Source organism: Phoxinus phoxinus, assembly GCF_949152265.1.
Source record: "Phoxinus phoxinus genome assembly, chromosome: 14".
Taxonomy (NCBI): Eukaryota; Metazoa; Chordata; class Actinopteri; order Cypriniformes; family Leuciscidae; genus Phoxinus; species Phoxinus phoxinus.
Genome location: NC_136889.1, coordinates 21,200,587 through 21,216,675, shown reverse-complemented (window position 1 = coordinate 21,216,675; position 16,089 = coordinate 21,200,587). Strand labels below are relative to the sequence as shown.

The 16,089-nt window shown below is 38.1% G+C and overlaps 1 protein-coding gene across 17 annotated transcripts in view; it reads left to right on the top strand.

Annotated features, from left to right (window-relative positions):
- Positions 1-15,730, top strand: part of syne2b (spectrin repeat containing, nuclear envelope 2b) — a 111,063-nt gene extending 95,333 nt beyond the window's left edge. For 15 of the 17 annotated variants that reach the window (XM_079635697.1, XM_079635685.1, XM_079635690.1 and 12 more), the window contains 17 exons: positions 2,311-2,473; positions 2,777-2,964; positions 3,069-3,219; positions 3,378-3,560; positions 4,213-4,350; positions 4,430-4,624; positions 4,718-5,015; positions 7,048-7,104; positions 8,135-8,235; positions 8,337-8,460; positions 8,555-8,754; positions 10,471-10,671; positions 11,497-11,625; positions 11,779-11,970; positions 12,055-12,102; positions 13,292-13,341; positions 14,372-15,730. In XM_079635697.1, the coding sequence (XP_079491823.1) occupies positions 2,311-2,473; positions 2,777-2,964; positions 3,069-3,219; positions 3,378-3,560; positions 4,213-4,350; positions 4,430-4,624; positions 4,718-5,015; positions 7,048-7,104; positions 8,135-8,235; positions 8,337-8,460; positions 8,555-8,754; positions 10,471-10,671; positions 11,497-11,625; positions 11,779-11,970; positions 12,055-12,102; positions 13,292-13,341; positions 14,372-14,582 (2,629 nt within the window). In that variant the 3' untranslated portion in view covers positions 14,583-15,730. The remainder of the gene's footprint in view (positions 1-2,310; positions 2,474-2,776; positions 2,965-3,068; positions 3,220-3,377; positions 3,561-4,212; positions 4,351-4,429; positions 4,625-4,717; positions 5,016-7,047; positions 7,105-8,134; positions 8,236-8,336; positions 8,461-8,554; positions 8,755-10,470; positions 10,672-11,496; positions 11,626-11,778; positions 11,971-12,054; positions 12,103-13,291; positions 13,342-14,371) is intronic. The other 2 variants (XM_079635691.1, XM_079635696.1) reach the window with 2 other exon arrangements.
- The last annotated feature ends 359 nt before the right edge of the window (positions 15,731-16,089 follow it).

Genomic DNA, 16,089 nt, shown 5'->3' with positions numbered 1-16,089 from the left:
TGGATTTAATTAGCTTTAGTCCGTGGAACATAATCTCAGACCACAGAGGAATACAACACATCTATCTGTCTGTCTTCCTCTCAGTTCCTCGTCTATTGTTGACCTCGATTGTAGTTCAAGTAATATGAAGACATAGAAAACCTAATCAGTGTATGTGTGTGTGTGTTGACTGTTCGTGAGTACATTCTCTTGTCGGTCAGTCGACAGTCGACAACCAAAAAGTGTCTAAATACTGTTTGTCTAAAGTTTTTTTTGTTTTAAGTGTGCTTTTGCTTTGAAACAAATGTGACTTGGTTTGTTCATTTTAATATAACACTTACCAAGCTAAACTACCACACACTGGCTTTAATACTGCTTTGATAAATTGTCTTTTTAATGCCTTGTTGATTTTGATCAGATTTTATAGATCTTAATAATTTCAATTGTAGAAAATAATGTGGACTGAGCATCCTCACTATCCCCACTGTAACTGGCATGTCTCTTGGCCATTCAGTGAGGGGAGGGGGGACTATGAGAGAGGGACAGGAGGGTGGGAGTAATGTACACAGAAGCTCACGGTCTGTGAGAAGAGTGTGAGATCAGCCACTGCCATTCAGACAGACATGCTAACGCTAACACGAGAGAACCATGGAGCCTCACCGGTTTGTGAGTAAGTGTTTTTTAATTGCACACACACCACACGGATGGGTCTTATAAGCATGCATTCATATGTGTGTGAGAGGGGGATGGGCAGTGCTTTTGTCAGTGTGTGTGTGCAGTACTAGCCTTAGTGCAAGACTGATCATAATCTGCTTTGCATGGAAACACACTTGTTTCTAGAGAGGATGTGCACGCTACTGATGTGCTGATGGTGCAAACAGATATGCACTGCGTGAAGAGCATGCATGAGGCATGCATCTAGAATCATGCATTATGCATAGAATCAAGCATTACTAATAATGCATTGAAAATTAAATGCAACGATTTATTTTTTATGTTTTATATTATTTTTTATCTCTTTTATATCATTATACATGTTCTAAGGCTTTCATGTTCATATTCATGTGCTATAGGACATCTTGTCTCATTTCCTCATTCAAGCTTATTTCAGAGTACCTATTTACAACAAATATTTTGAGTGCATGCATCTATTATTTTCCCATGACTTTGTGATAATGTGAAAAGCGCTTATGTGTGTGACGGTAAGACCTTCTGATGAGAACAAACGCTCCAATGCAGTGCTGTCACGTGCAGTTGAGTTGTTGTGTGATGTCACTTCTTCCACATCAGCACTCCGGTTTGTTTTGGTCGGACCTCCATTGTAATGGTCATGTGACTGTGGAGGAATGTCCCCATTCTCTTAGTCACATGACGTCACTCTTTGAGTAGGCTGGTGTGGTTTGAATAGAGTGCGACAGACAGACATGATGACATGGGTCACCGCACACTCAGACTGGGCAAAACGCCTTTTTTCCTGTATTGTGTCTTTGTGTATAACTCAGCTAATGCTAGATGTGTAGGAATGACACTAGGTCAGGGAATGTTTACTTTTTATGTGAACTCTTACTCAAGCACCACAGAACAAAACTCATAGATAAACATTTATATTAGATAAATGAATATACCAATGTCTTCTTGTTTTTTTAGCGATAACCTATAAGCCTTTAAAAAGAGACTGACGAGGTTGTTGAAGCCATCAGTGTACATCATTTCAACTTATTTAAAAAATAATCGTGTTTAATCCCAGAATTGCTAGAATTTCCTATAACGCTGCAGAGAAATCTCCACCAATCAGACGTGCGTGCGTGTGTGTATATATATGACTTTAATAAAGACTTTTTTAAAACCTTTAAATGAATGGGAGAAATACTTCTGGAACCAAGGGCTCTGCAAAGGTGGAAGCTGTTCTGCTCTATGTAAGAAATGAGGACTGTGATTGGTTACTGTTTTATAGGAAGGCAAATGTACAACCAATCAGTTGAGAAGATTACCTTAGTGGTACATAGGTTGTTAGAATAGTGTTTATTTAGAATATTATAGTTTGTAATTCATGTAGGACTACTGTAATAATTAATATTTTTATGATAGATTGAAAGTCTGGGTCTGGAGATAAAATGATAAGATATCATTCTGGTTTAAAGAATTGCAGGGGTTTTTTTCTGGGTATAAAATCCAAATGTGGCACTAGCTTCACTGAATGACTGACATACAGTATTGACTGACTTGAGTAAAAGATTGATTGATTGATTGATTGCTCGCTCCTCTGACACTGTTCTTTTAAATACCGGCAAAAAATTAATCCAAATGACAGACTGACCAATTGTGTTTCAGGGTGAGGAAACTAAAGGAGACATTGGTGACAGTGCAACAGCTGGATAAGAACATGAGTAATCTCCGTACCTGGCTTTCCCGTGTTGAGGGTGAGCTGGCAAAACCTATCATCTACACCATCTGCCACAATGATGAGATACAGCGTAAACTGACAGAGCATCAGGTAATCACCGCATTCATCAACACAACCACAATATGTAGCTAGCTAATGGGTATGAATATCTAATCCAAGTTATTTTTTAAGTACATATATGTTGTCTTCAAAAATCACGATGTGTTATGGGAAAGATGTGTCTAAGCATCATCTATCTCATTAAGTTTATATTCCTTTATTATTTCAAATCAACATGAGCTTTCTCCTAATATGGGATGCCTTTGCAATATTTTCATGTAATGGCAATGCCATCTTTCTTAGACGTTTTTGCTATATGTCAGTCTTAGATTGTGATTTGATTTTCATCACTAGGACTTGCAGAAAGACATTGAACAGCACACAGAGGGTGTGACGTCTGTTCTGACCCTGTGTGATGTTTTGCTGCATGATGCGGACGCTTGTGGCAGCGATGGAGAGAACGACTCCATTCAGCAGACCACACTCAGCCTGGACCGCCGCTGGAGGAACATATGTGCCATGTCCATGGAAAGGAGGATGAGGTCAATACGAACACCCAAATCAGCTTGTTTGACTGCATCAATGTCACTCTTTAGAAAGTTTCATTTGTTTGTTCCGGCCCCTGACTCTACACTGCCCCCTGCAGGATTGAGGAGACATGGCGTCTGTGGTGCAAGTTCCTGGACGACTATGCACACTTTGAAGAGTGGCTGAACACGGCGGAACGCACAGCGGCCAACCCCGCCACTAAAGACGTACTCTACACCTGTGCTAAAGAGGAACTCAAAAAGTTTGAGGTCTGATTCTGTTTAGTTCTGTTTATTTCAAAGGCCTGTTTATATGAGAAATAGCATCAGTTCTGTTATACAAAATGGATACTTAAGTAGTGGCTTTTGCAATTGTCATTAGATCTATTGGACATTTAACCCTTTTTTTAAAACATGCACACATGCAGGCGTTCCAGCGTCAGGTCCATGAGCGCCTGACACAGCTGGAGCTGGTGAATAAACAGTACCGACGTCTGGCACGAGAGAACCGGACAGACGGTGCCAGTAAGCTGAAGTTGATGGTACATGAGGGAAACCAGCGCTGGGATATGCTACAGAAGAGAGTTGCTGCTGTGCTCCGCAGGTTAAAGGTCAGATTTGGGTCATACGCTACGGTTCAAAATTCATTCAGTGATATTTTGGTTTTTTAAAGAAATTAATACTTGTTTTATTCAGCAAGAACACATTGATCAAATGTGACAGTAAAAACATGTATAATGTTGCAGGTAAAGGTTTTTATGTCAAATAAATGTTATTTTGAACATTCTATTCTTAAAAACAGAATCCAGAATTTGTATATATATATATATATATATATATAAATATATATATATATTCCCCATAGCGTTCAACTCCAGATGCCGTGTTGATGTTCGACTTCTCAGGGAACAGATTATTTTAAATTGTAATAATATTTCACTATATTATTGTATTTTTGACTGAATAAATTGAGGCCTTGGTGAGCATTTTTTACAAATCTTACAGACCCCCAAGTTTTGACCTACTGTATATTAAATATTAAATTCTCAAATACAGAGTGGTTTGCCAATGACACTAAATAAACCAAAAAACCTCCAAAAATTTAAATACAATTAACTGCATCTCTGACTTTCACATTTTTGTCATTCATCTCTCCTGGCAGAAATGTGCTCCACTTTTAATTTCCATGCTAACAAAGTATAATGTTTTTTGGGGGGAATTTAAAAGAAAATGTTGGTAAACTCTAAACGCTCCTCTGTGCAGCACTTCACATCTCAGCGGGAAGACTTTGAAGGAACGAGGGAGGGGATTCTGGTCTGGCTGACTGAGATGGACCTTCAGCTCACTAATGTGGAGCATTTTTCAGAGAGCGATATCCATGAAAAGATGCGTCAACTAAACGTACGTACTCTCCAATCTGAAACATTTGAAATGAGCCTGGACTGCAGTCAGTACAATCTTGTGCTTTGACTTCCTGCAGGCATTTCAGCAAGAGATCACTCTTAACACAAATAAGATTGATGCGCTGATTGTGTTTGGAGAGAACCTGATCCAGAAGAGCGCTCCGCTGGACGCTGTACTCATCGAAGATGAACTAGAGGAACTGCACTCCTACTGCCAGGAAGTATTTGGCAGGGTCTCCCGATTCCACTATCGTCTTATCAGCAGACGCCCGGTCAGTTTGAAAAGACTCATCTCGCAAACGCTCAACAAAATACTCTTAAGAATGAGTACTGACATGAACCCTTCTATCCCTTTCCTCTCATAGGTGATTGAGGAGGAGCGAGAGCTCTCGGACAGAGACACGGATCCGGAAGACTCGGCTGATTTCACTGGGGCGTGGGAGAGGGAAACGGAGGAAGATGAGGCTGCTATGGCATCCGATGTTTCACTGACGGTACGTCAAGCCGTGTCCCACCTGTTACCCCCTGCTCTGGAGCGCTCAGGCCGCGAGACGCCCGTCAGTGTGGACTCTATTCCGCTGGAGTGGGACCACACCGTTGATGTGGGAGGATCTTCATCTCCAGAGGATGATGAGGAGCTGACGTACTACAGTGCCCTATCAGGTAACTTACTGACTGGTCTCTGTCGTTCTATTAAAGCATATCTAGAGCTGTTATATGCTGCTCTGATGGTGTTTCTAGATCTCAGTTTGTTATCTGCTGCACTGTTAGAGAGTATCTAGATCTCTTTGTCTCTTACATGACACTGTTAGAGTGCATAGATCTCTGTTTGTTTTTTAGTGTGTCTAACAGAGAAGTACATAACCGACAGAGATTTAGAGTATATCTGTAATCTGCCGCTGTATTAATGTATATGTAGATCTCGCTGTCTGCTATCTGCTGCAATGGTAGGTTAGGCTTTCTCTTGTTTCTACTTTCCAATACTTTATTAGTGTATAAAGATCTTCCTGTCTGTTGGCTCCCGCAATGTTGTACTGTATCTAGATCTCTCTATCTATTATATGAGAAAAAAATTTCTAACAATTTTCTTCACAACAAAATTGAATCCGTTAGTGAAAAGCATATTATAATCTCATAACTATTTTGTGCATAATTAAAGTCAGAAAATATTGATGTCCTTAAAAGTTGTCAACTATGTTACTAACCAAACAATCCCCTGCAACTAGGAAATGGTTTATCAACCAGCATCATATATGTGAATTTTTCCCTGCAGACAATTTCATTGGTTAAAGGATAATTCCGGTATTTAACACCTTGAGTCTATATTGTAGTTTGTTTTGGATGAACAAGAGTGGTGGACAACATTTTTTTGACAATGGTTCCTCTCTCGAGTTTTTGACTATAAAAGAATTGGCCATGGACCCATTTAACATTGGAGTCAATGGGCATGTCCGAAAATGTCATTAAAACAACCTTTAACATTATTTTTCAAAACTGTGCAACTCACCGAGTGATTAGTGATGTTAGTTGATGTTCCAGAAACAAAAAGTGTTGCGAAATACAGTTTCTATCGTGTTTTATTCGTCATTTTGTAAAATCCCATTGTTGAAAAAATAGTTCCACTATAGCAAAATAAACGGATTGGAATCATATATTGCGACGATATATTGTTTATAATCATCAATGAACACCACTAACCACTCGGTGAGTTTAACAGTTTTGTAAACGAACATCATTGGCTGTTTTAATGACATTTTCGGACATGCCCATTGACTCCAATGTTAAATGGGTCCATGGCCAATTCTATTATAGTCAAAAACTCGAGAGAGGAACCATTGTCAAAAAAATGTTGTCCACCACTCTTGTTCATCCAAAACAAACTACAATATAGACTCAAGGTGTTAAATACCGGAATTATCCTTTAAGGTTAGGGTGTAGGGTAGGGTTAGGGCTAGGTATTTTTTTTTTGCATTGAGTTGGCAATCAGCACTGTGATTGACCAATGAAATCGTTAGGATCAGCTGCAGGGCAGAGTTTGCCATTGAAATTGAGTCAAAAGTTACCGTGTAGAACCAAATTCTTAGTTAACATAGTAGTGTACTGTGTGATTGTACACTGATGATAATGAATTGTTTGCCATAGGGTTTTATCCTCATTTAACCTACGTGTCAGAAGTGTGTGTGTGTGTGTGTGTGTGTGTGCGTGCGTGTGCGTGTGTGTGTGTGTGTGTATGAGCTAATAATGTGTGCAATAGTTAACAAAACATCCCTTAAAAAAATAAAATTATATATATATGTACCTGAACATACCTACTAAAAATATCATTCTTAAAATTCATTTTTTTAACAATCACTATAAATATTGAAGAACAGATTTTAAAAAAAAAACTTAAACACATTACTAGAAGTGTAGCACATAATTAGTGTTTTGTGCCCCTAATTATATAGAATGAGTCATGCAATTCATTGTTAGTGTATCTAGATCTCTGTAATAAAATGCTCTATCAGTGTATCTACTGTACATCCTTCCTGTCAGTTGTCTGCCGCTCTGTTACACGGTGTCTATATCCTGCTGTCTTTTCACACTCTTTTAGAGTGTATTTAGATATCTGCGTCTGTTATCTGCTCTATTAGACTCAGATAATTCACAGTTACAGTGTCTCTAGATCTGTCTGTCTGCCGCTCTTCTGTTGCAGATGTAGAGGTCACTGAGAGCTCTCAGTCATTTGTTAAAGCTCTGAAAGCTGTGTCCGGTAGGCATCAGCCTGCTGCATATGTGTTTTAGAATACGTTACAATATCTGCATGAACCCAACTGCATCCTACATGCTTCCTTCATTTGTCTTTAATAAATATAATAGACGTTATGCTTTGTGCTGGCTGCGTGCAGCTCACTGCTTCCTCACTCAAGCAGCTTCCCATGTCAAGCTCTTAAAGTCCCCGATGTATGTTTGACAAGAACCTTCTTCTGCATGTGTTGCAGTACTTTTCACAGATTGCTACCAAGGAACACTTTGCACATTTCCAGGGTTCTCAGAAGCCGAAGTTGTTATTATCCACCTCCAAACACAAGATAACATGACAGCGTTTATTGCGTTTCGTTGGCATGCTCTCAAGTCATTTATGATGTACGGAAAAAGATCCACAGTGGCTTCCCTCATTGCAGCAACTTCCATTTTTATTACTGATATTTTGTGACATTTTCCCAGAAAGTGCCGATTTTGTTCTCTTGAAAACTTGGGATGGAAACGGTGCTTAATTCGCAAATGTTTTATGCGATATTACAATTTTGTGCATAAGTTACATTCGAAACTGTGGATGGTAAGATAGTTATAGTTAGGTAGACTTCTATAGTGGTGAGCGGAAACTACAACATATATTTTTTGTGTTTTCATTTGCTCCAGTAGAAATGCACGATAGTGTTTCAATGACTTTCCAAAAAAAAAAGAGAGATTGATTGTTGGTCAGAAGAGAGAAAGAAGTCAAATGTGCTGTCAACCGCTGAATAACTCACTCAGCGGCAGTAACCAGTTTTCTGTTATTTAATACCAAGGCAAGAAAAAACTAAGTATAGTGTTGTAAATGTTCTTTAGATTTTTTTTTATGAAAACATGAAAAACCTTTACTCAATTTACAATGTTAATCACAGTCTGTGAAAAGGGTCCATTGCATCTTTTTTGATTGACTTTTTCAGCAGCATGCTCTGTGACTGAGTGTTGACTTCCTGCATGCTTGTTTTGAGTGATTTTAGGAGTTGAAATGTCTCTCTCTGTCTCTCGCTCAGGGGGAAGAGCAGTGGTGGAGACGTGGCACTCTCCTGATGCACCAGACAGGACACGAGTGAACCGAGAGATCACCAGCACACAGTACCACCCACAGGCCTATGTGAGGACCCACACACACTTATCCAATTGGGCTACACAAATTAACATTGGCTTACACATATAAACACATTTTTTGTTGTTGTGTTTCCTCACTCTCTCCAGGATAAACTCATGTCTGAGTGTGCTGGCAGTATAGACAGTATAAAGCGAGTGAAGCTGATTCTGAACGAGGAAGAACAACTGGAGGATCAGGGACTGACGGTCCCCTCTGCAGCAGATAACACAGGTACCGGTACTGCTGTTTGTATTATGTACACACACTTTAACAGGCATGTTCATTCAAATATATTTGACCTTTGCCCTCTGATCTGTGGCTTCAGGTGTGATCGAGCGATGGGAGCTCCTGCAGGTGCAGTCGTGCAGCGTGCCACAGGATCTTCAGCAGTGGCACAGACTGAACTCTGACCTCAGCGATGTCATGGCATGGCTGACCGCTGTGATGCCTGAGCTAGAGAAACTTCAAACTCTAGAGCCAAAAATCACCATCAGAGACATGGAGAGCAATATCCACAAACTAAAGGTATTGAGAGAGACATTTAGAGAGTGATAGAATCGAATGCAATAACTGAAAGTTAATAAACCAACGAGCCACTTGAAGCTGTGCATTGCAAGTGGACCTTCCTTAAAGGAATAGTTCACTTAAAAATGAAAATTCTGTCATCATTTACTCATTACTCATCATTTAAAACAAAGGAAGATATTTTGAAGAATGTCGGTAACCAGACAGTTGATGGACCCCATTGATACTTCCATAGTAGGAAAATAAATACTATGGAAGTCAATGGGTTACCATTGGTTACCGACATTCTTCAAAATATCTTCATTTGTGTTCAGCAAAAGAAAGAAATTCATACAAGTTTGAACAGCTTGATGGTGAGGAAATGATGACAGAATTTAAATTTTGAAGTAAACTATTCCTTTAAACCTGCTTAAAATGATTATTGAGTGGCCTATTGCTTAAAGGGGGGGTACAATGGTGTTTCATGTATTCAGAGTTGTTTACAGTGTTAAAGAGATGGATTCTCATGCTAATAATGGCCAAAGTTTTAAAAGTTATTTTGAACGAATAACAGAGAATTTCTGTGCTGAAAATCATACTTCCGGATTGCAACACGTTTCGGCTGGTTTTTTTCTATCGTAGATCTAATGACGTAGACCAGAGTGGAACTCCTTATATGAGCATTGCTCTCGGAAAAGCTCGTTCACGCACACGTCGACCAGAGGAGAGAAAGACCGCGCTCATCGGCGCATAGACATCATATATCTCTATATAATATCTATGCATCGACGCGCTACTACCGGAAATCATCATCAGCAGCGCTAAATAGGAATGGTTGATGTCAAGAATGTCTCCAAAAAAGTGTGTTTTGGGATGTGAGGGAAAGTTTACCTTGTTCAGCTTCCCAAAGAACCCAGTGTTACTGGAACAGTGGATGCAGTTTGTATTTCCGGGACAGCAAAGGAGTGTGGCAAGTGCGGTTTTGTGTTCTGGTCATTTCAGTGACGAATGTTTTATTAACAAGGCCGAGGTCGTCGCTGTATTTGCAAACCAAATACTAGATATATATATATATATATATATATATATATAGTAATATGGCCTACCGCACCACGATCGATAATAAGCAAACCTTCCCGGGCGCTCCCGCTTGACTCTATAGCTCCGCCCACGCCCAGAATCAAGGACCTCGGCTTTTTCCGGTTAGAATCGGAAAGCTGTATTTTTATTTTATAAATATGATGAAACTAAAGACTTTTTGGGGATATGAAGGACGCACTATTACTCTATAGGTACTCAAGATTAACATGAGATTGACTGAAACTAAGTATTTTACCCCCCCTTTAAAAAACTTGTAGTAATATAATTGAGGAAATAATTTTCAGTATATTAATATATATATATATATATAATATTCATTATATACACTACCGGTTTAAAGTTTGGAGTCAGTTTTTTTAAAATGTATTATATTTTATATTTTATTATAATTTATAAAAAAAAATATTTGAAAATTCAGCTTTGCCATCACAGGAATAAATTACATTTTGTAATTATTTTAATTGTTATAATTTTTCACAATATTACTGTTTTTATCATTTAAAAAAATGTGTGAGAGACTACTTTCAAAACCATTAAAAAAAAAATCTTACAGACCCTAAACTTTTAAAAGGCAGTGTATGTTAATAAGGAATATGCAGTAAAAAGTGAATTTCTTTTTTCATTTTTTTTCATTAGGACATGCAGAGGACTTTTATCGGCTACAAATCGGTGATGATTGGAGTCAATCTCAGTGGGCGGGGCTTCCAGCATGGAGACAGCACTGAACTACGAGAACTGCGTGAGAATCTGCAGTTAGCCAATCAGAAATGGGCACAGGCCTGTGCGGCCCTGGACAGCTGGGAGCACCGACTGCATCAAGCACTCATGGAGTGTCAGGTGAGGAAAACCTGTGCTTTAAAAGTCTCGCTGATGATACATGGTTTGACAGACAGAGTTGAGACAATACAGCAATGTACCTTGAATGTTTTGTTTGTTTTGCAACTGCAGCACGACATGCATTTGTTTAGTACGCGTCTGTGCACTTTCACACATTTGCACTAGTTACATTCTGTGGTAGTGAGATTTTATATCTGGGTACAAAACCACAACTTTAGTTTGGATGTTTTTTAAAGGTTGCTGAAATGCTAAGTACGCAGTTGTTCTCGAAACCACAGCGGACTGGGGACAGTCTCATCAAGATCATAACCTCTCTTGAACTTTCATTTCTTTAAAAAATAAAAAATACTTTTCAGGCAGTTTTGAGATTACAGTCAGATTTACACCTGTGTTATTGTAGTTGTATTGTAGTTTATTTATATTATGAATTTGCTTTTATATTCTTAGTTGTTTTTTTTTGCAATTTACATTTAATTTATTTTTATTTCAGTTTTAGTTTTATTTATTTCCAGTTACTAATTGTAGTGCTTTGACTTACCTTTTTCAGTTTATTGCCAAGTCAACATATTTTTTGTTTAGTTTGTTTTCAATTGTTGTATGTGATTTTATTTAAATTGACAAAAGTTTTAATAGTTTTAGTTAATGATAATAACCCTGATTTACTGTGCAATAGGTTATTCTCAGCACTTTAATTATTAAAGATTTTAAAATTGTGAGCCATTTCTTCCTGTAACTGCCCTGGTAGTGGTCTAAACTGAGCACACACACAAGCACTTCATTTAATGAAGACTCATTATCTGCATATTCCGCTCGGTTTTTCCCCAGGAGTTTCATGAGACTCTTCACTCTCTGCTGCTGTGGTTAGCTAAAGCAGAAAGCCAGCGCTACATGGTCAACATCCATGACATAAACACAGACCTCAACATCCTGCAAGAGCACCGAGACACACTCAAGGTAGAGTAGTGTGTGTTTGGAGGCAGATTCTGCTATTCTTGTAAAATATCCCCACAAAAAAAGAATAAACCTGATGAAAACATGATGAATTGTGGGAGTACATTTCTTGATTCATATCTTAATATAATAGCAATAACTATTGTCTGCTTACAGGCTGTTCGGCAGGACTTGCAGTCTCGTGAGAGGGACGTGAACTCCCTGCAGGAGATCTCCTCACAGATCCTGCTACAGGACCAGCGAGAAGACACCCTGGAGGCCAAAGAGAAGGTTCACGTCATCAGCAACAAGTTACGGCTGCTGATCAGACAGATCGCTCACGACCTGCACACACTGCAGAGCAGACTGGTAGGTTTCACACACAGCTTTCTCTGCAGGCTCTGTTTCAGTCTCACACACACTGATGTTTTGATCTCCGCTGTTCTGTTGCAGGACTCGTCGGGTCCAAATGCGAGCAGGACAGCATCAACACAACACCAGGTACAGAAACACTCTCTCCATCACACTTTTCCCCTCACACCCTGTTCAGACTGGAACGTACAAGACTGATTTAGTTTCTGGTGTAATAAATTGATGCTATTTACAAAGTCTAGATTCATTATTAGTATTAGTATTACCGTAATAATATTGGTATGGTTTTTATTATTATTTAACTGGACTGACAGTTATTGTTAATATGACACATTTTTATTGTGAAATATTTTGCCCTGAGGTCTGTTGTTTGCTATCATGTCCAGTGTAGTTTTTAACCAAAGATAAAGTTTATGTTTTAGATCCTGTCAGTTTAAACACTCAAGCGATCAAGCGCAAGAAGATGCGAGAGAGAACTCCAGTCGGAATACCAAATTCCGTTCTCCTCCGTGTTTATTTGTGCTTGAACGGACACACACAGTACACTCAAAATGCCCATCTCGCCAAATATCCTTGTACAAAAGTAGTGTAAGTACAAGTAGCATACTGCTTACGTGGACCGTAAACAATTGAGAAAGAAAACGGATGTGTATCATAATATTGATCTGTGCATTTTGTCTTAAAGAGACGGCAGCAAGAACATTAGGCTGCTGCCAGTGTCATTAATATTAAACTACAAAGAGAAAATCTAAATCTGTTGTAGCTTTAACAGAGATTAATTTTATTTCATTTATATAGTGAAGATTCTCCAGTGTTAGTTTACATTTGATTATATAAAATATCTGTACCTGAATACTGTTAGACTTCCTTGAAAAACATAAAGCTCTGTTTTATTCATTTTAATCTTTGTTCTATTGCAGTTTTCTATTCTTATTTTCCATACAGATTCACTCCCCAACAAAATCACTCCACTCGTTCTAGAATGATTAATTATGTACAGAAAGAGCCATTCATCTGGTGAAACTGTTTTCATATTGCAGAAAAACAAAATAGCCGATGTCAGTCTTTTCCAATATCGTGCAGCCCTAGTCTGAAGTGATCTTGTACAATGAGCTCTGTCTCAAAAGTTTGATTCCTCACAAGCTCTTTATATAACAAAAATTTAGATGCATTTTAAAATATGCATTGCAGCCGTAGGTCATGAGAATCTATTTCGCCTGCTAACTTAGGTTTTAACTCTGGCAGTAAATCTCTGAAAAGTCTGATTTTATGAGAACTGGTGGTAACAAACACTGACTCATTTTTCTTCTCTCTCTAGGAAGTCGCAGAGGTTCGGGATGTTACACGGGGATCTCCCGCGAGAGTCAGGTACACACTGATAGTACTTCGCTGATAGTGCATCTGCGTTTGTGGCCTTGCTGAACTCTAGTGCTCTCTTCACACTCCCACCTCTCAACATAATAATAATACTACATTTTATTTGTAACAATAACTTTCTCTAACTCAAAGCGCTACAACATGTACCGAACAAAATAAATCAAACAAGGACAAAAATACACAGTAATAAATTACACATCAACTAAAAAGATGTCTTAGGAGTTTCTTTAATAAACAATCCACAAAAGCAGCATTCCTAATAGATAGTTCCATAACTTAGGCGCATTATAGGAAAAGGCCCTCCCACCCCATAAAGTTATAACTCACATTTTAAAGTTGTTTTATGAGTAGGTGACAAATAACATAAGTTAAGAATGTTCTTAAAGCAGCATCTACATTTTAGGTTACAATTTATATACAATACACTTCAAAAGTTAGATAAGATTTTTTTTTTTTTTAACATTTTATGGAAATTAACACTTTTATTCAACAAGAACATGTTATATCAATCACAAGTGACATTTATAATGTTAAAAAATATTTCAATTTCGTAAAGGTTTTTTTTTTTTTTTACTATTTACCAAAGAATGTAGGGACCCCAATGTATACACTACCTTAGGATTTCTGAAAGAAGTCTTTTATGACTTCTCTCACCAAAGCTGCATTTATTTAAACAAAATTCTGTTTCCTTTTTTATTCTTCTGACAAAGCTGGATTTTCAGCATCATTACTCCAGTCTTCAGTGTCACATGATCCTTCAGAAATCATTCTGATTTGCTGCTCAAGAAACATTTATTTTTGCAGGCACCATGATGAATTTGTTTTTCAGGATTTTTGATGAATCGAAAATTCATTAGAACAACATTTATTAGAAATAATTAAATGTCAATTCTTGCTAAATTTGTAACAATGTAAAAGTCTTTACTGACACTCAATCTTTGTTTCGAAATACTTATTGCTAACCCCAGACTTCTGAGTGGTGGTGTAAAAATGTTTAACTGTGTAACGGTTCATTCTTTAGGGCCGATAAGACTGACCGGTCCCCGGCGAGGCCGTTCCTGTTCCGTGTCCTGCGAGCAGCTTTCCCCCTCCACATCCTCTTCCTGCTGCTGCTGGTTGTGGCGTGTCTGGTGCCTCTCTCAGAGGACGACTACAGCTGCACTCTCTCCAACAACTTTGCCCGGTCCTTCTACCCCATGCTCCTCTACACCAACGGACCCCCGCCCACATGAGCACTAACACACGCCATCAGTTGGGATGTTGTCCACGCTTCCCGGGATCACTCTCCTGTTGCAGAACCTGTAGCTCTGGAGTTTGGGTTTCATTGTTCAATCAATTCTGGTTCCCAAATCTGTTGCTCAAGGAGAGGGATTTTTCTGAAGCAATCCCAAACCGGTCTTCAGGAACCTGTATTCTTGGAGAACACTTTGACGGCAAGGGTCCCTCATTGAAGGTACAGTCAAACTGTATAGTATGTAGCAGTACACATCGAAACGCTCCTTCACACAAATGTATTTATTTTTTAAATGTAAATGACAGATAATTGAACCTATAGACAGCCTGTATTTTTTAACTAGAATCCCTGTGTATATGTGTGAGTGATGGGACTCGCTTGAATTTCAGTTGTGTTCATACTATCTTGTTTTTCTTGGAGTCAATGTGAAATGACTCGAAATGATTATATTTTATTTGTAGCTGTTTTAACTGCCATTTCTTTCTCTTCTCCATGGCTTTAACCAGAGGCATCAGGGTGTGTGCAAATGTAATAGTCTTTTAATTTATTCAGGCTAACGTTTGGTGGCTTGTGTTGTTTTCAATTGTGCATGTGTGAATAATGCAAAATTGCTCAATTATAATTGGCAAATTATCTCATTTGAGATCTAAATTACATCTGATTATGTTCATAGGTAGAATTTCTCAGGCAGGAGACTCCAGATGGTCTTAGTTTTGCTCAAATGTCCCATAGAAACACATTTCATATGTATCCACATTGCATGTGGCTTTTATGTTTGTTTATTTACCCACATAGTTGAATGTCAGTTATGATGGTAATAATATGGTGAAAAGGCCATTAGTCAATCTTTTGCTCATACTAACTGCCAAAGTCTCAGAGACTTATTACTTTTTTTTTAATGCTGTTCATTTGATGTTTTTAACTGATTTGTTATAGTGGATTACATTATGAGTAAACTGAAATAGACTATGTATAGATAGACTAATCACAGAGAAACATATACTTTATCATGAATTTATTTTGCAGCAAACCTTGCACTGCTAGTGTCAAACACTGGTTGAAGAGATTATTAAGTTAAATGATTTTGGTGCTTTTTTGAGTTTGAAGTAAATTTGACTACAAATAAACCAAGTACAAATATGCACAAGTGTCCACTTAATTACCACATTTATTTTGTAGCTGTATATAGTTTTGCTACCTTTAGAAACCTAGTGCTGTTATCAAGTATATTTATTCCTGTTTAATTAAAGCTGAAGTGTATAATTGTTATGTTAAAATACCTTCTGCTACCTCAGTTTAACCAGAAAACTAAGTTAACGTCCCAAAAACTGTAAACACAGTGGAGCTATTAACTCTTTCCCTGCCAGCATTTTTGATCATTTTCACAAAAATGTCATGGCCCCCAGAATATTTTGTTGTTTGAATATCTGACCATGTAATATATGAATGTTGCTGCTCCTGAGATACTCTTTTTCAGAAGATGCATAATAACGTCGCCGGAAAAT